Source organism: Idiotropiscis lumnitzeri, chromosome 15, assembly GCF_059441095.1.
Source record: "Idiotropiscis lumnitzeri isolate Australia: NSW breed Sydney's pygmy pipehorse chromosome 15, RoL_Ilum_1.0, whole genome shotgun sequence".
NCBI classification, from domain to species: domain Eukaryota; kingdom Metazoa; phylum Chordata; class Actinopteri; order Syngnathiformes; family Syngnathidae; genus Idiotropiscis; species Idiotropiscis lumnitzeri.
Window position 1 is genome coordinate 2,297,215 of NC_142405.1, and position 24,927 is coordinate 2,322,141.

At 43.9% G+C, this 24,927-nt stretch overlaps 1 protein-coding gene across 1 annotated transcript in view; it reads right to left on the reverse strand.

Annotated features, from left to right (window-relative positions):
• Window positions 1–11,181: 11,181 nt before the first annotated feature.
• LOC148322134 (uncharacterized) overlaps window positions 11,182–24,927 on the reverse strand; it is a 47,592-nt gene continuing 33,846 nt past the window's right edge. The window contains exon 3 of the mRNA XM_088317181.1: window positions 11,182–11,873. Within this exon, the coding sequence (XP_088173307.1) occupies window positions 11,486–11,873 (388 nt within the window). The 3' untranslated portion in view covers window positions 11,182–11,485. The remainder of the gene's footprint in view (window positions 11,874–24,927) is intronic.

Below are 24,927 nucleotides of genomic sequence, written 5' to 3' on the forward strand. Positions count from 1 at the left end.
ACACATGCAGTAAAAAGTCGATATAAAGATGCATGCAACGAGTAAACAACAGTAATTGCCCTCCCTTGCCCCCCCCAAAAAAAAATGCCGTGCAGTGATTTAAAGCCCGACACAAGAGACAATAGTAAATTACACTTACATGAGGCATCATTTGGTGCTCTTCTTAAGCACTCGCTTAATTGCCATCCTCACCTGAGCAATCGTATAATTTCCGCTATTTTTCTCCTCCTCTGCCCACAACGCGAGTCCATAATGAGCTGTGGGTGTCCCCCAAAGTCAGGTCTGGCGCTCGGAAATAGGCTTTGCTAATTTACCAATTAGAGAGCGAGTACCCCAAGTCCAGAATGCCCCCCCCCCTTCTCCCTCCTCCGCCTCCGTTGGCTTTGATTGCTCAATCTCGGCAATGATCATCACTCCGCACTCGGCCAGTTTTGTTCAAAGCGAGGTCCCACCTGCACTTTGGATCTCATTCCAGCCCGCCGTGCCTGCGAGGGAGGCGGAGCACGTCAACGTGTCTACCTGGCTTTTAAGTGCAGCCGGGACCGCTTTCACTGCCCGGGAGGATGAGAGTTGGCAATGCGCGGAGGGGATTGAGCAGAAGGGGGAGGGGCGAGGATGGGATGGGGGGCGGGAGGGGGGGGGGTTGCGCTGGACATGCCGAGATGAGAAAACTTATGAGAAGTGAGATAAAGTTAGCAAGCAGCAAAGTGAAAGTTAGCTGGAGGTGCAAATGTAATTTATGGTTGGAGAGGAGAGCGTGTTGTGCTTCTCGCCTTGATTTGCGCCGCCATTAAAACTAAACCTGAGGACAAATAGGAAATAAAATGAAAAAAAAAAAAAAGCCTTCGCACAGCAAATATCAACACCTCGGCGCTTGCTGCTGCTTGTTATTATTCTGCGCGTGAGGCAATCAATACGCGGGAGGTCATTTATCAGTGCCTTTTTTTTTTTGGTGCCCGGGTCAGTTCTATTTCCACGGCGGCAATAAACGCTCGCTATTTTCACAGGATTCCCTTCTGTTTCCATATCCTCTTGGGGGGGCGAAAGACAGAACGACATCCACGGTGGAGTCAAATATTTAGCGAGTAATCGAGGATAATGGCTCTGGCGCGGTGACAATATTCAAGGCATTACTGTTTTGACCTTTCGCGAGCTGACATTTATTTGCAGTCACCCGTTTTATCATGCCATTACGTGAACACGACCGGAATATCCAAGCCACAACACCCGAGTGGGGCTATCGGCGAATTTTGATGTGTTTGGTATATTTTGTTATTAAAAAAAAAAAAAAAAAAAAAAAAAGACTCTCCGCGGGTTTGCCGAATTTTTTTTTTTTTTAAGTCAACTTAATCGAGCTAGCCGATTAATCAATGACGCCTTTACTATGATTTTGTCGTTTTCGGATGTTACACCTCTCAGTAGACCGTTTCAGTCCAGCGATGGCAAAAGTCCTCTATAAATTAGCAGATTGATCACGCGAAATACCAAAGACGTAATAAACCGTTATTTGCCTTCCAGCTTTAAAAATGTAAACGGCTGGACTAATTGGTTCAACCCTTCGTGTGGAGTCACTGCCAAGCCTCAAGTAAGGTACGAAATCAGACAACCATTTCATTTCGACGTATTATGCAATTATATTTCAATGCCAAATGTGTTCTTGCTCACTTGCACCACAAATGCAACAAGTTTCATTCCAGGTTGAGGGTGTTAGATGAGCATATTTTTTTTTTATAAGATTTGTGAGAAAAAAAAAAAAAAGACTTTCTCAAGTCATCCAAAAAAGTGCCATGTCGTCTAGCAATTACAGTGAATGACTTTTTTTTTTTTTTTTGTACAAAACCTCACCAGATTCCCGCGAGACGCGTGGAACAGTGTGATCAGGCGTTTGCTCGGGCGCTTGGCTCGGATGTTTGTTGTCAGCCCGAGCGCACGCCGCGCTTCATTGAAACTGCGGAACAATTACGCTTTAATTTAGGAGCGGCGGAATGATGGCGCTCCGTCTCCAAATAACATCAAATAGCTGCGGCGGGACCGAGGGAGAACTAATTACCAGATAGAAGAGAAACACTCCGGTGGCGCAATTGTGAGCCCAGCTAAGTGCTGAGAGGCGCGTTTGTCGCGTTGCAAAGTCATTACAGACTCTTTAGTGAGACCGTGAACTTGATTCACTTTGCAGCATCACAACAAAGCGCTCTTTGCACTCTTTTACTTTTGCTGATTAAAGCTGGCACTTGAAGAATTGTCCTGGGTTGCTTTCGCTCAAATCCAGGAATGTTACGCCATGTCGCGCTCCAAGCACGCCGATTTGACGATAAAATATGATATCAAACCCACAATTTAAATTAGTGCCACGTGTGAAATTAAAAAAGGAAATAAATATTTTATTGTACCTTACCCTACCTGACCGATTTAATCAGTCGGCTGATAGTTTCCCCGTCTTTTTTTTTCTACACACAAATTAGAGTATAAGACAAAAATAGTCAAATTTAAAAAAAGAATTTTTGTCAAATATTTTAATTGACATTTTTCAGTTCTGTATCATTTTGAGGCTAAAAACAATTTGTTCCATTTTGAAATACTGCCGTCACATAAAATGTGGTGAAAAGAGAAGCTTCCGCGAATATTTTCCTGTGAGTGACTGGCGACCAATCCCGGGTTTGGTCGGTCTGCTTTTTAATGAAGTCAGCCGGGATTGTCTCCATCGTTGCGTCGACCTTGAACACGATTACTTTAAGTGGCAAAGAAAATGGATGGATGTCTTCATCACCAAACATGTTTCGCGGCACTTAAGTTTGGGAGTCTTCGGTTGTCATGGCGACGGTATTAACGGCGAGCTTTGTCATAAATGAGAAGGGGAGGGTGTTGTTTTGAAATGCCATAGGTAAAAAAATAAATAAATGAATTAATTCATAAATGAAAATCCGATGTATTATGCATGAGCATGACAATATCGTAGGCGGGTGAAAATGCGGAAAAAAACTGCACTTGAGACTCGTTATGTAGCTCAAGTCGCTGGCCAAAGAAATGCACGACGGAGGAATACTGGAGACTTGTCGTCTGGCGAAGAATCCTGGCGGAATGGCGGGAACATCTGGTTCCAATGAAAGCGTTTTTGGGGATGTTTCAAGTGTGTGTGGGGGTGCGTGTGCGCGTGTGTGCGTGTGAGCGACTTTCTCTCGCCCTCGATGGCTGATTAATAATCCAGATGAGGAAAAACAACACGCGAGAAAGAAAGCGATGGGTGTGGTTTGTATGTTGGAACATAAAAAGAAGACATTCTGGGAAGCGGCGAACACAAGAGAAACGTTGGCTCCGTAATGGGGTGACGGAGAGTTCACGGCGGGGCAGGAAACGGTAAATAGGCGCAGGGATGGATTGGACGAAAACACGCGCAAATGATCGACCGGAAGGAGGACTGAAGACGAGATTGAAAGAAAAGTTTGGTGAAAAAAAAATGGGAGACGGGAATTGAACAGTCCCCGGTGGCCATTTGGTTGATCGCCCCGCCTCTCCCTCTGGCCCCGCCCCTACCCCATTACAAACCACTTCCTGTTACCTATTATCTATGAACAAAAAAAAAATCATCTTTAGGTGCACTGAAAGCTTCTACAATTACTTTTTTTTTTTTCAAAGGCAATAAATTGATAAACTGTTTCCCAACAAAGAAACAAAAGTTGACAAATGTAAAAAAAAAAAAAAGTAAAGTAAAAACAACTCAGCAAATTGTTTTGTAGCAAATAGCTCGCTTGCTTTGTTGTGCTAATATATGTCAACATTTATATTTTAAAGTTGTAGCAAATTCCAATAGTTATTAATGAAATTTATAATAATAATAAAAAAATTAAAAGTTAGTCTAATAATTTCTTCTTATTATTATTAAAACATTAAGTACACCTGCACAATCTCATACGATGAAAAATATCAAAGAGCGCTAAAATATTAATGCCATCTCATAAATAATCTTCATTTTGGATTGACACTGTCAGAGAGGAATTCATTTAAAAATTTATTAATTGGCATATTTATTTATTAAGGGCAGTATAAAACAGACTTGTCGATTTACGGAATATGGAGAGTGACTCGACGTGAGAGTAAAGCAGAAATATGAGTCGGAGGATCAAGAATATAAACCTGTGACAATCGTTTCATTGTCGGTCTTCATGTGTTACTTCACCGTTTGTACTGAAATTTGTTTCTTTTTTTTGCAATTTGTGAGCTCACGCTTGTGATGTTCTAAAAATCTAATAATCGAGCGCTTCCTTTTCAAAGAACTGTTCACGAATGTTCAATGCATCGCTGCACTTGATTTTTATTTTATTTTTTTTAAATCATTCAAAATGATCCTTCTGGTCTGTGGTGTGTCAAATTTAGAAGACGTTTATTTTGGTTTTACAGCGACAAGAATGGATGTTTTATGACGCCTGGACGAAACGATTTTTATTTTATTTTATTTTGAAAGGACAACATAAGCCGCATCACCAAACGCAAAACTTTGGAAGTTTCACGGTATTCAAAAGTGACAAGCTAACTTTTCTCCGGCAAACTTAATCGGTACGGAGAATAGAGAGATCAAAACGACATCGGAGTCGATGTTGAATTCAAGCCGAGCGAATTAAAGAATCATGTTTCGTCCCATCGCTGGATGTCAAATGCGTTTTCATTTACTTGTCATTTGCTTCGCCGTGTCTTTGAGGCCGCGTCTCAGCCCGAATCTCTCTTCCATATCGATGCTAATGGACAACAAACCCCGCCCCCCCCCCTCCCCCCGCCTCCACCCTAATCAAAAATCAATTAAAAACACCTCGCCACCAAGTCTCCAGAGAAACGCTTTAGGTTGAGGGCGGAAGAGAAACGCTTCCCGTATTCTTTCAAACACTCGCTCGCTCCCCATACGCCCTCCGTCCTTAAGCTCCGCCCTCCTGTCTACTGGAAGTTGGCAACATGATTTACGAGAATAGAGAACTTCATTTATATATTTTTTTTTCTGCCTCTTGCATCCTCTCATTTATTTATTAGATTTTTTTTTTTTTTCCCCCGCCGCCTCTTCCTGTCTCTGGTGCGGAGGAGAGTGGGAGAGCGCGGGAGAGCGCGGGAGAGAGAGGATGGGATTAGATGGAGAGTGGTCTCAGGGCAGACCAGTCGACTGGCAGGCCTGCAGACATGGAACAGATCTGTCCCACACTTAATGGCATTAGTGCCGTCCCTGGGAGGGGGAGGGGGGGGCCGAGAGGGGGGGGAGGACCAGCAGGGAGACGGGCTAACATATTAAAACGGCTTCTATAGCAGACGCTTGTCTCCTCCACTCAAACTCCAAGCCGCCTCCCTTTTTCGGCGTGAGTTCTTTGCAAACTTTTTATCAGTGCAGTCTCGCCATGCAAAGATGTGCTCGCTTGCGATTGTGCAAAATGTTGCGTTTAAGGTCATGTGGGCTGCCGGAACGAAAACGGTAAATAAGCAGTTTTGTTTGGCAGCATTTAATTCAACCAAGTGACTGGAGCGAGGTTGCGTGAACATATTTGGTTTAATATTTATTTTAATGTGCTGCCTATCAACGGTAAAAGCCCCCTCGAGACGCAGAACCGACGCCCGCACATTTTTTTGGATAAAAACTCTCACCCAAAAATAAACCACTGGGATATTTCTTATGCTAGGTCATTAAAAAAGGCCTTGACCGGCATGATCAAGAAATCCTGATCATATTCTTCACATCCATGTCATATTACATTCTAGTGTTGAATTTTTAGATGAGAGTTTTTATCCAATCAGAATTCAGCTAGCTCGTGTTGCCAGGCAGATTTCACAATACCGCTAACAGGCGCCACTCGTCCGAGGCCTTCAGATACAATCGTGCGGGCGTCTCTTCTGTCAAAGTCAACGAGCGTTCAGACTTGATAGACAGTTGCGATAGCCAATCAGATCACGAGTTGATGACAGTAAGGCCTTCTCGCTGGCCTTACGTTGAATGTGTTGAACGCGGCTTGTGATTGGACGAGGGGGCGGCGCTATGCGGAATCAACACACCCGGAAGTCGTAACTGGCGACCGTTCGAAAATCTGAAATACATTCCTGCTTTTTTAAACCACAACGGCCGAAGAAGGGAATTTAATTGCAGATACGCTTGCGAGGCCATTTTCAAGACGGACCTTTAGAGCGAAGCGAGGTCGTCCAACACTCCGTAGTGTTATTTCTCCAGCTGTAGTGTCAGAAATGAGGACAATATGAGGCGGATTGATTCAAGTCGGACTTCATTGAAGTTTGGTTCCACAAGACGGCAAAGTTAGCGTTAGCGCAAAGTTAGCGTTAGCATCCCCTGAATGCAAGTATTCGAATTGTCGTGACATTTTGGTCAACACGTGTACGTCAGCGCAAAGGCATTTTGGCGCCGCGCCTCGGGCTCTGCAGCTCCTCTTCACATTTCCGTTGAAGTTGAAGCGCCACTTTTAGTGCTTTTCCCGCCGATTTAGAAACCATCATATCATAATTGATCCTTCGTCTCGCGTGTTCTTTGAAAGCTCAGCTCGTCATAGAACAAACGGGCCTTTTATCCGGCGCATTTCAGGCACAATGGTTGCCATCTTTTTTGTCAGGTGCAAATGGACTCTAGCCAAAATTCGGTGGAAAGCGACACGGCTGTCAAGTCTGTCTTTGCGGATAAACCTACAATCACTCCACCTTCACTCGCGTCGGAGCTCGTTTACACTTGGCCTTCTCCGCAAGGAGGACTTTCGCACATCTCCGCCATCTCGGTGACTTTGCCGCGATCAGCGGCAGAGTGCTGACGGTCAGCACGCCCGCCCCCCCCCTGAAAAACTACATCCAAGCCCCCACCGCCGCCTCTGGGACTCAAATGACCCTCTTCAACCTGCTCGGACAGCACGCCGACACGCTCCCGCCGCGGCGCGAGCTTTAGGGAAACGCACGAGAGTTGGAGGGATAAAGACGAGCGGAAAAGGCGGAAGACTGGCGTCAGCAACAAAAGCCCGGTGTCAGAGAAGACGGCGAGTGGCGTGGGAGGGAGGGGGAGGGGGGGGGGGGGTTGGTGATATCTCCGACATATCAAGTGTGAGGAAGTCTGTGAAGTAGCCAGAGGAGAGGAAGCGGCCGGGGAATGTGAGCGGACGCTGATAGTCGGTGATGGATTGGGCGCAGGTTTGGTAAATATACATGGACCCCGCCCTCCGGCGCTTTCGGCTGTCTCAGCACAGCCCCGCCGCGGATGGATGGACGGATGGTTGGATTTCATTCTGCCTTAAAGAAAAGGTTAACTTACAATATCGTCAGTGTCATCTTGCAAATATTACTCGCCACACGTGTGGAGCTTGTCGTGCCAGCTTGATTTATCCGTTTTGTTCCGCGTGGGCTTAAGGGGAGGGGGGGGGGCGTGGGTGGTGGCGACGGGCCGACGCAGCCTAGGGGAGAGGTTTGTCTTTATCTCACTGTCACAAAGGCCACCGCGGGTACTGCAGGTGTGTCAGAAAGCGGCTCCATCGATCCACAGTCCGGCTCGGCCCACATCCCGAAACCCCCGAGGACAACTCTACAGGAAAAGGCCACGTCGGAAAGGTCGAAGCCACATGAAGGAGAGGAGAGGAAACGGGCAGACCTGTTAAGTGACTCCACTGGCTAAGCGGGCTTCCCGATTGAAGAGATTGTCATTCAGGTCGGCGTCGAATTGGGGAAGTTGAATTTGAGCCGTGAGCGCGCTTGACACGCAAATCAGCTCATCAGTACGGCACTAATAGGAGTCGTTCCACGCTAACGGCATGTCGTGGCTGCAACGTTTGTATCCGATCCATTGCTGAAAGGGTTAAAGCAACTCAGGATGGGCGAGTATCGACACCAGCCTTTCAGTCTTGCAACGCATCGAATGCCAATACGAAGGCGCCCTCTTGTGGACGGTTTTATATTGACTAAACAAATGTCAATGATGGTTCATAAGGCTGCCAAAACTTTTTTCCGAGTGAACTAGAGCCACGTCAACCTTCTCATATGCCCGTTCATTCACAACCAGTGAAGCTATAGTTTGATTATGAATGTAATGAATATGGAAAAAAAAAATTCCGACAATGGCATTGAATGAGTTCAAGTGCGTTGAGTTAAGTTCACCAAATTAAAAAAATTAATTCTTCAAACAAAGTCAGGTCTGTCATATGAGAAGAACTCCAAACAAATGTTCCGAAATTCCAACACGGGTGATCATCAAATCTCCAAGACAACATTTCAGTTTTCGCTCACTTCATTTGTGATCTATCAATCCCCCTGCCTGGATCAAATTCTCAATTTTGCGACGCACGCATGTTGCTAGCATGTATCCGTGTCTCAGCCTTGGCGGGTTGGCAGCCGCTTCAATCATTTGGGATGAGCCCCAATCCAAGCGCTGAAAATTCAGCATCTCCAAATAATATCGTTTAGATGGACACCGTCACAGGGGTGTTGGAGGAGCCGCAGTGCACGACATCATATTCAAAATCCTTTCAAATACCTCATCGGGCTATCCACGAGGGCCAAAACGGCGCTCTGAATGACGCAGGACCGTTCTGCATTAGCGCCACCTACTGCCAACAAGAAGAAACCATTTGAAACAATTTCCGCTTGCCGACAGGTCATGTTCAGCATTTTCTCAAGAATTCCAAGCGGGAGGACGGCACAATTATAGAGCGCATAAAAATGTAAACAGAAGGTCCTCAGTTCACGATGGAGTTCCGTTACTATGGTGACGACGCAGCCTCAAGGCAGTCTGAAGTCTCGAACCTACATTGACGCAAGAAGAAAATCAGGACGACTTTGATTCAAAAACACACTTTTAGGCCATAAATATGAAAGAATAATAATACAGAATAATACAAAAATGACATTTTCCGGACGATAAGCCGCTAATTTTTTGCTCGATTTTGAACCAAGCGACTAATACAAAGGTGCAGCTTTTCTGTATTTTTTTTCACCACTAGGGGCGCTCTATAGTACACAAATGCAATAAATAAATCTCAATTTTTTTTCTCTTGGGTCTTTTGTGTTTTAATGAGCAAAGTTGTTGCCATGTTAAAAGGAACTGTTTTAAGAATCTGTTTATGTACCGTTATTTATATTTATAATATTTTTTTTTTTTTTTTTTACAAATTGAGAGCGCACAATTTGAGGAAATACAATCACTGGAGTAGTTGTGTTTTCTTTTATTTTAGCCCCTCGTCAACGTGTTTTAAGTTTTTTAGCCTGCAGTTAATTGTGGACGAGAGTGAACGTCCATTAAGTGTAATCTTGTTTTTCAGTCCAGTCATTAAACCGCAACTTGAGGGAATTGCCGCCGCCGCCCCCCCCCCCATGATGAAGACATCATCCATCATCTTAGTGATGCGCTGCCAGAACATTCTGGGTATAAATATGGAGGCTTTTCAAGTTCTACCTGTTTTTCAGAAAGAAAGACAAAAAAAAAAAAGCGGAGTCGTCAACAAACACGAGCGAGATATTTCTGCAAATCAAAAGAGTAAAAATAAACTCTCGCACCTATTCATCAAGCAGCAATCAGGCTGTCAGCAGCGGCGTCGCCGTCTTTTATCTGGCGTCATTATTTCACATCGCCGTGGCAGCCGAGCATGTCCGCGTTTGCGCCCGCAATTTTCTCATCGCCTCGACATGGATGCGCAAACCCCAAAACAAGACACTCCGAATATTTTTTTTTTTTTGGAGGGGGGGGGCTTAATGAACCACTGCTTTCAGAGTTGATCCCCCGCTAGAACACTTATCTCGACATCAACAGCGCTGCGTATCGGCTTTAATCGGATTGCCGGCTCCTTTAAAAGGTTTTTTTTTTTTTGTTTTGTTTTTTTTGCTGCACCCGGGCTCCTCAGCCGGTTGCCGGGCTCCGGGGTGGGGGGGGGCGGTCCCACACGGCGAGGCCCGACGGTCGGGCTGGAGCGGCTGATCGAGACCAGACTCGCTGGTGTCCGTGTCAGCTGATGCAAGCATTGAGTAAGACAATCCTAATGAGCGATTCGGAACGAGGCGATTCAATTAGAGCTCGCACACCGAGACACATGATGCACAAGCTGGGCCCAACGCCCACACCGAAATCAAACACAAACACACGCACACATTTGGACTCAGACTGACTTGTTTTTTTGTTTTTTTTTCTAGTACTCATTCTACACCTACGCATCAATACTTGGACGCACACACGCACACACACACAAAGAGGAATTCATCTATCAGCGGTCCACTGTGCCCTCAAGCAAGCGAGATGTGCCGCAGACATTGATCAAACCGACTTCTTACATGAAGACGTTCAAATCTTGGATTTCAAAACCTCTTTTTACTGCCAGAAACCCTCCAACCAACACCGCCGCTTGAAGAGGGAGCGACGCACACACACAAACACGCGCGCGCGCGCAAAAAAAACAACCCGTACACACACCAACTCGGACTCGCCACGCATGCAAGCTCATTATTTCGCAGCGTTGCGCGCCTCCCCGCCAAGACGAGCGCCGAATCACAAGATAACACAAGGCGTCTCTTACACAACGCAGGACAGCCAAGAGAATTTTTAGTGCGCACTCCCACATAAATAGCATTTGTCACATTGTGCGGGATGAATAATGGAATGGAAATTAACGCAAGTACTGTTTGGCACGTGCCGCTGATTTGGTAGTCGCCAGAATGCTGCTGTTCTCCGAAAAGTCACGACACACTTCTTCGTTTTCTGTAAATATTTTTTGTATATATTTTCCTGGGACCACCCTGTAGAAATCATGCTCGTCAGTGTGCAACTTTCATCACAGTGTAAGTGTACGGGGCCCTCAAATGAACTCGACACAAACGTGCTCACTTTTGTTGTAAGTGGTTTACGCCTAAATGACGATATGTTGTGTTTTTTTTTTTTTTTATTTAATTTTATTTAATTTTTTAAGGGGGGAGTAAATAAAAATATGTATACGTGTTGAGCCATGAAAATTAACACAATCAATTAATCGACAACTAATCGATTATCGAATTAATCGACAGCTATCTTAATCGATTGATCATTTAGATCGTTTCAAACAGAAAATATTCACAGCAGATTAATTATCTTTCTGTTTAATAATTTTAGTCCATTTTCGGACAAGAAATTGCTGAGTTGATCTCTGAATTTGACAACCACAACAAATAGTACGCATAAAATTTTCAGAAAAGTGTTTTTACCTCGCCATAGCTAACAATTTAGCCGTGTAAGATGCGTAAAATTAATTGGTAAAGTTATACAATCAGACACATAATTGTAACTTTTTTTTTGTCTGCAGATGCCGCTTGCTGAATTCTTCATATCGCCTCTTACGGGAAAATATCCTAAATTGGGCAATTGCTTCAAATTCAGCCGTCAGGTTATCCTTTGAGATTGAAAGCCTCCCTCCTTGTATTCGAGATGAACCTGAAGCAGAAATAATAGAAACCTCCTCCGAGCGCTCCGAGAGCCTCCGCAGAAGTCAAGGAAACGCCTCGTCCTTTTGCGCAGCTGCTAAGGAGTTACTCGCCTTTCCTCGCTCTGCTTTGCATATTTCGCCTCCCCTCCCGCCCACGTCCATGTTAATGCACTCCCACACAAAGCGATCGGCGTGAACAGGGCAAATCTTTTCCAGTCTTCATCTGGCTCCATCTCCCGCTGGCTCTCATTTCTCACCTTTAGCGATGACATCACGCTCCCTCCGGATTGGTCCAGGTGCGCAAAGTCTTTTCTTTCTGCCTTTCCACGTCTCAGGAGAGCCAGATCAGCTGAAATAGGATCCAGCCGTGAGATCTCGCTGTAGCTCTCGCACATACTGATGTAGTCGGCCGGATCTCCCCGACAGCGACGAGCACATGTGGGGCTTCCAGGAGCGTCTCCGGGGACCGTTGCAGCCAGCGGACTAGAGGCACAAAAGAATGGTGGGGTTTAGTGGGATACCGTCGGGGGGCTTTAGCGAGCAAGCTCAAGTAAAGGTGGATGGCGAGCGACGACGATGTTTGTCGGGTTTGTTGTAAAAGTAAGAGGTGGAAGGGCCAGAGAGATATTGACATGCTATCGTTGTCGTGAGAGGCAAACTACGGCCCGGGGGCCACATGCGGCCCGTTCAACGTTTTAATTTGGCCCGCTGAATTTGAAAAAAAAATTAAATAAATAAACCTTGTATAATGTTTTATTTTCTAAATGCGGTGGTTTTTCAAAGACAGATATTTTGTTGACTTTCATTTAAAATCAATTTTTTTTTTTTTCTCCGATGAGGTGAGGTGAACAAAACACTCCATCCATCTGTTCCTGGTCCGGCCCGGCTGTCAAATTTTAGAACCCATTGAGGCCCGCCAATCAAAAAGTTTGAAATAAATGTTCGCTTTGAAGCACAAGTTCTGGATCAAAGAAAAGTTACAAGTGACCTTGAGGTTACCACTTGGCGTCACTTTGTCTAATTGTTTACAACGGATTGGAACAGAACGTTATCCCAAAGCTATCCCATTTTTTTCAACCATATTTGAAGTGGAAATTATTTAACTCATTGACTGCCATTGACGGCTGAAGACGTCAAAATATTTTTTTTCTTTTACTTGGCTGGTGTGTGGTTTTCCTTTGAAGGACAAATATTATGTTTCACCACTTCTACTAACTGTTGAGACTTTTTTTCAACTAAATTCCTCCTTTTTGGTTTTCTAAGTTAAATATATATTAACTTATAATAATTTCAGTGCCCATAAAAGGAGCCACCTTAGCCAAGCGTTCAAGAGACACCAGAAAAGTGGCCCTGCAGCTCTCATCAGACGTCAATAAATTTACTAGGCCTTTAATCTGGAGATTCTGATTACTTTTATCTTCGTGTCGAGATCGATGGCCTTTCTTGGCTTTATTTCAGACCTTGGCGTCAACTCATGTGATTTGTCTCCTTGCCGGACATGCCGTACTGTAGCGGAGGAGCTTTGTGAAATATTGTTCTCAAGCCAAACAAACCCGAAAACAGCCAAGGATACTGAGCGCCGTCAAATACTCGAGTCGGTCCTTCCTCTCTGTGGCGCCGTGACGACCCTCACACGAAGCACAAAAACAGCCCAACATATTTGTGCGATGCACGGCGTGTAAAGTGGACAGTAAAAAGACAAATGATGCTCCAACACTGAGATCTGTGCCATTATCGGACCGCATTGGTATCCAAAAGTTCCGATCCTGGACACCAGGGGGTGTCAAACTCATTTTTATGGATGGGCCACATCAATGGCAAAGAAGTTGACGCACATGATTCGCCCTTCGCGGGCCACATCAAATGCAGTCGCGGGCCAGATCTGGCCCCCGGGCCTCGAGTTTGACACCTCACTAAAAAAAATAAAAATAAAAATAAAAAAATCCACGTTCAATGTAGTGAGTCAAATTTCTTGTAGTTGACCACTAGGATGTCCAAATTTCGATTTTGCATTTCACCGCGGAAGAGGCCCGAACGGCTTTCAGGACATTTCTGGCCGTGATCTTTGCAAAGTGATCAAGAAAAAGAACCGTCTGCGTGATTGCGACAAAGAAACCCGGAGACCTTTAGCAGCTGCCGTTATCGAAGTGCAGACATTTTCAAACCCGAAGCTCCGCATTGACATTTATCATTTATATCGCAAATATAATAGTTGAGACCTTCGGCTTTAGAATGTGAGCAAAATGTCCTTGCGATGTTGCTTGAGCATCCAAACCGTCAGCGGAGATGCCTCGCTGTGCCCTTGTTGCAAATGTCGGCAAAGTGTGCCTGCCGGGAAGCGAACTCAAGTCATTGTTGCAGTTTTGCAAGCGAGCCGGTATCTGAACTGAAACACGGATCAAATCAGACTTTCAGCCATGATAACATTCCAAATGCGCAAGATTATTTTTTTTCGAAACAGAAGGATGGCTAAAAGCCGATAACCAAAAAAAAAAAAGAGCTTGTGTGGGCGCATTGCAGTTTTTTGAACACTGCAGATGGGACACAATATATGCTGCTAAAAAAAATAAATAAACAAATAAAATAAATTTAAAAAAACATCCCTGCAAAAGTGAGCAACACTACATTCAATTCAGCGAGCGCTTGCATGCGTCGAAATTCATTTGGCAATATGGCTGAAAACGATATTGCGATGCAAGTATGTCATATGGGTCGATATCGATTTTTTTTTTTTTTTTTACTATTGGGAAAAAACAAACAAAACAAGGGTTAAAGGGCTGAACTCCAATTAGTATTATTTTAAAATTTCACCTTCAAAATAAACTAGACAAAAAAAGTCAAACACTCAGTTCAGTCTAAATTAAATCCACAATTATTTAAACAAGCCGTCTTGTTTAAGGCTCGGAGTGCCATCCTCAAATGAATTTTAAAAGTTTATTTAAAAATTGAAATAACTTGAGTGTCATCGGCTTAATTATGCCGCACACCGGCCATTTTCTATTGATATCAATCACCTAACTATCGCGATAAATCTCAATATCGAATTATCAGCACAGCCTGATATCTGCATATGTATGACTTTTTTTTTTAATACTGTGAAATATTCCCACAGTTCCGTAGCATGGAAAACCTTCCACAACGTCCTTTTATCCCTCCAGGCTCTTTCGTCAGGTCACCGGTTCCGCTTTACCGGCAAAGACCGAGAACACACCGTTCTCGTGGACCCATACCAGGAAGGTCACGAACAAGGTCCTTGCGGCCTTTTCCTGCCTCGACGTTCCTTATTATTATCTTTCAAGAGCAGTGAATCAACATTTTTGGTGTATGCACAAGCCAGGGTGTGCGCATTAAAAGTAGATAAAGGATGTTTCGGTCCATTTTTTGGAGCCTCTCTCTTCAAGAGAACACGTTTGTTCTCACGACGCTCGGTCAACAAAAGTACACAAAGAGTTTCATCTCATTAAACGCGGAGGCAAAGTCTTCTTACGTGAGTTTAAGGAGCAACTTCGGCTCGTACGGCTCCGGCAGGCTGCTTGCTCCCAAAGCGATGATCGTTTGCAGGAGCCACGGCGGGAAAAAAGGCAGCGCCGGGGTTAGTTGATGTGACTCATTTAGGGCCGTTTTCGGACGTGAGAAGCAAAAAGCGGACTGATGCGCTGTTTTTTTTGGGCTGTGCTGATTCTCTTGTCCTCTAAGTGAAAATGTGGGCGGAGCAGCCCTAAAATGCCCGTATTTTCCCGTTGACTTCAGCACTTTCTAGTCTAGCGCCCTCCTGTGGGTCAAACATCACATTGCATGTGAAGTTGTGGATTCAGTTAGCACACGTGTCGTGACTTCCAGAAAGCTATCAAATGAACAATATGAAGCCAGGCCGCACAAAAAGATATTTCATTGAGCCGATCGAGGAGGCGCTTGCGAGGGGTCGGTTGGGATTTTTTTTTTTTTTTAATCAAAGAAACTTGTTTTTGCTATAAGCAATTTTGCCGGCAGCCAGCATGAAAAGACGAGCCTTAGGGTTTTTACTTTTTTTTTTGTTTTTTTTCCTTATACAACTGGAGTCATCGTGTGAATTAAGTATTTCATCGTTAGTTTTTATTCGCTTTTATTTGTATGCCGTTCATCAAAATATGTCTACATGATATCGCAACTCCACCCGTTTACAAGCAAGCCTACTCCCATTTTTTTATTGACAGGCCACCAAAAATAAACATTTTTATTAACAAACTTTTAATGGATTTATTTCGCACGGCATAAAAAAAAAAAAAAAAATAGTCACGCTAACTTGGTTGCAGCAGCCGAAAAAAAATAGTCGTCATTTCCAGTAAAGAACGTCGAACAAATACTCCCACACGCTATCCAAACAAACGAGCGCTCGCCACACCACCGCATTTCTATTTGCCACTTAACTAAAAGAATATTTTCCCTCTCCTAAAAATCCGCTGCACTCCTCCTCCATCATTGCTCCTTTTTCCACAAGAACATGCCGTGACGGATGCGTTTCTTGTTGCGCTCGTCAATCCGTGGCATCGCCTCGCCATTAAATCGGCGACGGGCGAAGCTAAAAAAAAAAAAATCCATGGACGGGGAGCCTGCCTGTAGACGTCTGAGAGACTCGCTCCATCCAAATGAAATTAAGATCACGGAGGAGCGCAGTCAGGGCAAGAACGTCATTAGATCGCTCGAGAGAGTAAGGAAAGGGAAGGAGAGTCACCGCAAGAGACGTGGTTGAGCTGCTTGCCTTCCTCCTCTTCAGACTTTTCTCAATTATCCAGCTGACGGATAATTTGTTGGCAGGTGTCCGTGATGTGAGAATGTTATGAAATCCTAATTCCACGCCGGGGTCGCTTTGAGCAGGCCACCTGCGGGAATTGTGCCTTATACTTTACGTAGCGTCAATATAGCTTAACTTGGGTGCAATCCAATCAAATTTAGTTTTCTAAAAAAAATAAAAAATAAAATAAAAAAATATATAAATAATAATAAAAAAAATAATCAAAAAAAAGGGGGGGAAAAATCGGGCCTTATAATCAGGTGCGCCTTATGTATGGATGTCGGCTGGACGAGAAATTAAGTTTGCCTTATTTGCTGAACTGCTTTGCTTCCCTTAATCGTCTTATAACCCGATGTGGCCTCGATATGAATATTTTCTCCCAAAAAAATGGACCACCTCATTGAAACTGCGCCTTATAGCCCGAAAAATACGGTAGCTAGTTATATAGCACAAAAAAGCATGCTCAGCTACTACGATAATTACCGTTTTCTATTTAGATTGTTTCATATTTCATGCCGACAATTGTCTTTTTTTTCTAAATACAAACGTCTTGAAACTCTGACTTTGCAGGTTAGCGATCAACTCTGGAGTTTACCCAATTAACTCATTCACTACACACCACGTAAAAAAAAAAAAGAAATTGATCTTTGACGTCTTTAGCCGTCAATGGCAGTCAATGAATTATCTTATTACATTTTCACAAAATTGTCAATCTAAGATGACTTACGCTTCTTAATTCTTGTATCCTTACGTTTAATCAGAGTTGTGATCAAAGTTTTGTCGATAGACAAAGAAAGACATTTAACGTGAACACATCGCCGGTGGTGCACGAGGAGGCAAGCGCGTCGGCCGAGTGCTGTGCAAAGACGCAGCTGCAGCAACTGTGATCGGAGAGAGAGCGAGATGGGTGACAGACTGCGAGGAAGATGAAAGACCACGGGAGGGTGCGGCGGAGGAAGAGGAGGCGTATTAAAGTGAAGCTGAAACAAAATGGAAATACGAGGTGATTGATATGCCCGTCATCACACTATGACTTAGGGAAATATGTCTTGGAAACAAGGGACGATTCGGGAGATTAGAGAGCGTTCGATGGCCACGTTTGGTCGGCGGGAGATGAAGAGACACTTTGGCGCCGAGCGCAAGTGACAAAGACGCGGGGAGGGAGAGGGAGGGCCGGTCATTGAAGTGGGTTGGATACAGTTCGCAGGCGGGAAAGCGTCGTGGCGGCTGGGGCGCTTGCAGAAAAAAGGAGCGGCGGTGTGAAAAAGAGACAAGGAAGGCGAGGTATGAGAGTTGGCGAGATAGAGATAGATGGGCCGGCCTGGAGTGAGACAGAGTTATCGGCCTCCATCGATCTGGCCGGCGCATGCCAAATGGGGGGTGTAATGGTGGGTAATGATATGAGCCTGCAGAGGGAGAACAGCACATATGTGCACACAATGCGTGTGTGCGTGTGTGTGTGTGTGTGTGCACGTGCGCGTGAGTGTGTGTGTGTTGCATCAGTGACCACGCAGCTCACACTTTCATTCACGCGGCCAATTAATCGCACTTCGCGGAGAGGAGTTTAAAGCTCACTGTATTACGGCACCCAACGGCCACAACATTAGGTACACTTGCATAAACTAATACGACAATTAGTTTGGACTCCCACGACGAAATTTGGTTTCCAAACAACTGCGGTGTCTTGAGATAAGAGCAACCAGACTTAAGTTAGGAAAAAAAATTTTTTAAGACATGACATGCGAGCAGAATCAGTCAAATTTGGTGGTAGTCAACTCAACTCGCTTGACAACCAGCAGCAGTTTGGCAGAAAGTGAACAATTTTGTAAATAATAAAAAAATAAAACTCAAGCTGTTCATTGCCACTCGACTCAATTTTGTTGTCAAACTAAAAATAAAAGAAAGAGAATAACACCTTTTGCATTGAAAACAATCTCATAGCTTGTTTAGCTTGATGCTAACAGGCTAACAAATAGCATCAGTGTTATGGTGTTATAAGCTAATCTGTTTTCGTTTTACACTATTGTATTTGTTGGTTCGTTTCTTTGCTAGCTAGCTAATAATGCTAATAAAATAATGCAGCAGATTTATATAGTTAATACCTCGTTTTTTAGCTCTAGCGGGACGACTAAAACACATTGTCAGAGATTCCAGGCTTTGTTGTCTTTTTGGAGAGGTTAAGGCCGACAGTTTTGTAAGTAGAGAAGTTGGTTTGAAGTTATTTGTAGATAATTTGTTGGTGGTCGTTTAGCTAGCGCGTGAATTAGCTATCAAGCGGCCAGATTCAATCCAGTTAGCTAACTGGCTAGCTAGCATGACCGAGCAAAATAGGCACATTTGCTCAAGAGGCAAGGCTACGTTTGTTACCACGCTGACAGAGCCAATCAAAACGGAGCATTATCGCCGTCAAGGAATTTTCCAGTGCACTGACAAAGATTCATTAGCGCCTAATAAATTGACCAGTAAGTGCCGCGATTTTCATCAGCTTCCCTTAAATGCGTCGGACGCGGCTTGCCAATCGACGAAACGTAAAAGAAAAGACAACACACGCACGCGTTCACATACATTTATCCGCACGCCCCTTGGCAGACCTTCTGACTCATTAACCGTTTCCACAGCAACGTCAAGTGTATTCCGTTAAGGCCAGGGATGATTTGCATCACCCTGTTCCCTTTCTTCTCATCATTTTAAAAAGAGGCCCACCTTCATTGACTCGAAAACAGTCCAGCCAAACGAAGAGACAAAAAAAATCCCCCGGAAAATATATGCCACACTTATTTGAGCCAGAGGATATAAAACTACGGTGACCGTCTGAAAACAGTCATCCCGACCGACTGCATGTTCAATCGACTCGTCGCTGGCCATTACTATGGAAACAGAATCCAGAGTGAAATTGAGAAATTTAGGCCAAGCTGACATCTCCGAAATGTGACAATTCCCGAGCATTATCTAGCAGGCGGCAAAGTAGTCAAATTGCAACACCCGCATAATATCCATCAATCGGTTTTCCATAGCGTCGGTCTCCGTGTGGGTTGCAGGCCGGCTGGAATTCATCTCGGGTGACTTTTGAGAAAGAGGGAGAGGACGCCTTGGATTGGTCGCCAGGCAGTTACATCAACAATCACTCACATTCACCCCTATGAATAATTTAGACGGTTATCATTTTTATTTTCAGGGCAGAAGTTTTGGGGTGAACAATCATTAAAAAAAATGTAAAAAAAAATTAAAAATTCCTCAAATTGCGATTTAATGTGATTATTTTTTCAAGGTCCTCTTCGTTTGTATTTTTTTAATCACTATTAGGAAATGTATCTGTATATTGCAAAATATTAGATTCATTTTACATTGTTCGATTTTTAACATTTTGAGCTGTCAGAAAAGTACAAAGACAAAAGAAGCACGAGATTTTCACCACTGACTCAGAATTGGACATGTGTCAGTGAACTCGTTCACTGCCATTGACGAGTATAGAAGTCAAAAAAGTAAATTCGTTTTACCTTGGCTGGCAATGAGGAAGTTAATTACAAAAAAAAACCAAAAAAAAATCTCGAAGGCTGGCATCTAAAATCTTCGATGAAGTCGTCGTCGTTCAACTTTGGTCACTCCACTTTGAACGCATTTCAAACAATGCTTTGAGCCTGGCGTAATATTTTAGAATAGAATTTAAATTGTGCATTATACGGGAGGAGAGCAAAAAAAAAAGGGGCGGGGGATTCATGACAAGAATGTTTCATCGTGTTTGATTAAATAATAAAAAACACGTTTCGCAGTCGTTGAAAGCGGATGAGGCCAATTAAATTTAAATGATTACAAACGCTGCCTGTGAGGACTAAACGCTCGTTCCAGAACGGCGAAATCCGGCCCACCACCACCAAAAAAAAAAAAAAAAAAATATTATATATATAATATATATATATATATATATATATATATATATATATAAAAGAGATGAATTGGAGAACATTGATATTTAAATTGGACATTGGGGGGAAACAAATGGCGAAGATGGTGAGCCAAGTGTCCAGCTGCTTCAATAAAATATAGATCACCATTTACAAATGGCTTCATAAACGGGTCCACATTAAAATTAATATAAACGTGGACATTTTGTTTCTGGTTTTTTTTTTTTACGTGTATTTATTTATCTTACCTCGACCGCTAATTGATGCATGTTGGAGTAAAAATGTGATCAAGTGGGGGAAAATATGCGGCCACAATTTCTGGTTGGTCTGCAACCTCATTTGTGACATTTCGACGGCCTCCCAGACGAGGCTTTCTTTTGACCTCCAGCGAGCGATGAAAGCCTGCCGAGGACCAACAACGAGCTTCGGACCGCTATCTTTCCGGCACAAACCTCTCAGCACTTCAGAGGCCGATTTCGAGGGAGGGGGTGGGCATGGGAGGAGGAGGAAGAAAAAAAAAACACAACTGGTGTGGACAAACTGGCGAGTGAGGAAATAAATGAGAAGGAAAGGCTTGTTAATGAGAAATGCTATTTTTACCGCTTTGATGTGTCCCCCCCCGCCCCCCCATATGCACATAAGCACACGGCTTTAGACAAAAACAAATTAGAGATGTCTACAGCCTCCCAAAGACATTAAAAACATATTAGCACAACTACCAAGCGAGGCTGCGGCCCCGCACTTGCGCATTTGCGCATTTGCGCGTGCGCGTGTGTGCTGTGTGTGCGGGCGCGCCTCTCCTCTCCAAACTTGGCCAAAAGTAGCGAGTGCGCTGTTTGCACTTGTCCATGCCGCGCGGCGTTTATGCATTCACCGTGACAGACGTTCCTTATGGCTCATAATAGACAAACAACATAATGGCACTATAGTTTGTGCGAGGCGAGATGACTCACAGGCGGATGATGATTAATTCCCCTTCAGAGAGCCGTATAGAATACAAATCAACACCAAAGTGGTGATGAATGCGCTTTGTCGCACTTTTATAACTAATACAGATGTCAATTCTCTATCAGCTCCCCGGGTGTTATTCATTTGGGCATTATGGGGGGGGGGCAGAAGCGTGGAGGATGAAGAAAGTTTCCAAAAGATTAATTAGCGTCGAGACAAAATGGCTTTAAGTTGGCCGCTTAGAATGTTCTTCGATGAGTATCATTACTGTAGAGGGGAAAAAAAAAAAAAATTTGCAGGTCGCTTTTGGCGTGCCAACACTTTCAGAAACTTTTAGCAAAAGTTTGCTCATTTGCCACCACTGATTAAAGAGGTAACTACCCCTGGAGGCAATTTGGAGTCGATTGTGATGAATATCGCAGGTACGACATTTTGGGTTTAGTGTTGAAAGGGGAACAACTTTGGAGTTTGTTTAGAAATGCATACGATAAAATCAGCACATTATTTATATTTCATACTGATATGGGAATTATAGCATATGTTGTATATATTATAAAATATTATTTTGCCAGGGAAAAAAATTACAAAAAAAAAAAAAAAATTATACAGAAGTTGAGTTTGTGTTTAGAGGTGTGAAACTCAAGGCCTGGGGGCCAGATCTGGCCCGCCACCTCATTTTACGCGGCCCGCGAAGGGCAAATCAACTTTCGGTGTCAAACACTTTTCACAACATTGATATTTGAGATATCGCCATTTTGTATGCACTTTCCACAAAACGTATGTCGCGTGCTGCATAGATGAGAGGATTATTTTTTTTTTTTTTAATGAAACTACTCGAAGAACGAAACAAAAGGAGGAGGATAAGCGACACTCACGCCGCATCTCAAAGCAAACGGCGACGACAGGCGAGATGAGGGAGGACCGCTCCAAATGAGCAAACAAAGGAACGGCTGCAATAACTGACCAGTGACTCTGGACCGCAGTTAATATATCTAAATAGATTTGAGCTCCGGCACGACGCCGCTGATGCGCCCGCACACACGCGCGCGATGTGTTCACAAACACACAAAAGCAACTCGGAATTGCTTTAATTCCACCTGCTGGCTTTGAAAGTGAGAATGGGAAGTGACATTGCGCACGCACACACACATGCGGCGCTTGGCTTTGGCGCCTGCCTGCAGCTTCATTGGGTGGGAGGGGGCAGCGAGGTTGCAGGCTGCAATATTAAACCATCAATCACCCCACCCCCAAATTAGGCATTTTACATCACGCAAGCACTTGCAGCTCCCTCCCGCGCTCTCCCACAGGTGGGAGCCGAGCCTGGGGAGACCAGATTACATCACATAAGCAATGATGGGGCGGCAAGCGCCATGAATACATTATGGCGTCACATGGACGCAGCGCAACACGCTAAGAAATCACAATGAAGAATATCACATGAACTCGTTTTGTTTTTGTTTTTTTTAAGTATGTTCACGTAATAGAAAACGGATTAAGTGATTCACGTGAATGTTTACGATATGTTGTCGTTCCTTTCAGAAGGTGTTTGTTGTTCACGTCATGTCGAGGCACGTTCAAAGCAACAATTTTTCCTAAAAAGTTGGCACCTCGGATTTGATACGCCCTCGTTTTCAAACGGACTAATTTGTCCTTTTAATATTTTGTCCCAGTTTTCATAAAACCGCCTTTTTTTTCAGCCCCCCTCACAAAAAAAATGCAAATTTGTCTGAATTTTTTTTTATTAAGTGGTGTAAAAAGGGGCCAATAGACAGCAAAAAAAAAAAAAAAAAAAAAATCAATAACCCTCAGCAACATCGGGACAACATTTTTTTTTAAAATTTATTTAGCAGCAACTGAAAAAAAAAAAAAAAAAAAACCTTAATAGTCTCGGTGTTATTATTTTTATTTTTTTTTGTAATTTGAATGAGCAACTTGTTTTCTCTCGGTGCTGCGACATCTTTAGTGTTCCGTTTGCCAATGTTTTCACATTTTGGTCGCGCTTATTATTGTTGACGATACGGCTGTAGTTCACTCATCATTCCGCTGGCTGCTCAAGCCCTCGGCCCTGTTTTGTCTATCGAGCCTTTTGTCTCGCCATCTCAAACTAAGCAGCCGAGGCAAACGGTCACCCCGCGGAGCACGGCTTGTGCGCGAGGTTGCTTCGTTCGCTGCTTGGAATTCATTTAATTGACTTGACAACACGACGCAACGCGTGCTCGTCCGCATAAAACAGAAAGTGCATCGCAGTCACCCAGAGAAGAGCCGACAACTTGTCCACGGCGCTTTCTGTGTTTTTGGATTATAAGAGCATCTGTGGTATCAAAAGAGCGCGGAGGCCCGTTAACAAGCACAGAGCGGCGGCGGTGGCCAATGACAGAGCGGGCGGAGCGCTGAGCTTTAAGGAGAAGCGAAGGAGGAAAAACGGGAGCGGAGAAGACAGGCGAGGAGGTTAAATGAAGCATGGGCTTGCATTTATCCCAATTAGCCACTGCGGGGGTCTCGTCTAAGATGGGAGACGTTGTCCAGCCCCATTAACAATGTTTACGGACACGGCTTCGACAAACTGCGGAATCGGAAGCGATGGCAGAGCGAGAACCCCCCCAAAAAATAAAAGAAATTGGAGGCTTCATGTTTGTTTTCTTACACATCGTCACCCGCTTCAAATAACGGCTCGAGTCGTCTTTTCACCGAAATGATGTTTTGAGAGTTGAAACGTCTCATGATGCTGCCCACCTCTGCTCAAATTGGCCACATCGTTAGTAAAACAGGTCAATCGATTCTGGTCTTGAAATGAAATTATGAAAAAATTTAACAATGGGGAGCAACGTGGGGGGAAGAAATGTGTTGAGTTTGACTTTTATGCTGATTAAAAGTAAGATTGGCATTCTGATTTTAAAAAAAAATTCTTCACAGCTACATGTATTTTCCGGACTATAAGCCGCTACTTTTTTTCCTCGATTTTGAACCATGCAGCTAATACGATGGTGCGTCTTTTTCTGTGGATTTTCCTTTGACCACTAGGGGCGCTCTATAGTTCAGAAAATACGCTAAATAAAATCTACATTTTTTTCTGTTCAGTTTTAATGAGCAAAGTTGTTGCCGTGCTAAAAGGCACTGTTCTATAATCTTTAATAAGCAGCTACGTCGCAACTTGTTTGTGCAGTCGCACTTGAAAGAGTGCGGTGAGAGGTGAGTGCAGCTCCCAATCGGTCGGTACTACAGCAGCTCGCTTTGTTGAAATTAAGATTAGTGCGAGCTAACCGTGTAAAAATTCTGTTGTGTTTTATTCTGTGTTTTCAAAGATTGTTACTATTCCATCTTATCAGTTTATTTACATACAGGCATATTTATTTCATATGTTCAAGAAAAATGGGGATCCTATAAGTCAAATAACCTCGTCAGAAAGCCCAACGCACAGAAAAGAAACCCCCCCAAAAAAGTTATATTGTGACCACAGCCAGTAAAAAAAAAAAAAAAAAAGTCACCAAAGCCCAAAGTAGCCCGAGTGGCAAGATAAGTAGGAAGAGCGCGCGAGAGACGAGGCGAAAGCAACAAAACGAGGCGAGGGAAGCGATGGAAATGAACAGAAGGCCTGCAAAAGCGACAAGAAGTGTGACAAAATGTGTGACAAAATGAGACCACGTGGCTCAATTCTGACATGAAATCACTAAATGCCTTTTGCGCCACGTCGACATGCACAGGAAAGGAAATCTATTGAGGCATTTCTGCCGCGAGGACCTTATATGTCCATTTGCCGCATTTCAGCCCATTAGTGCTCTGTCGCCTCTTTATTTTTTCTTCCCCCCGTTTGACGCATTTTCTCATAAGTAAACTGCTACCTTGGCGAGCAGGAATTTGAACATTAACTTTGATTACAAGTGAGCGGTACGCTTTGAGTTTTGGTCAGTGGTGAGGC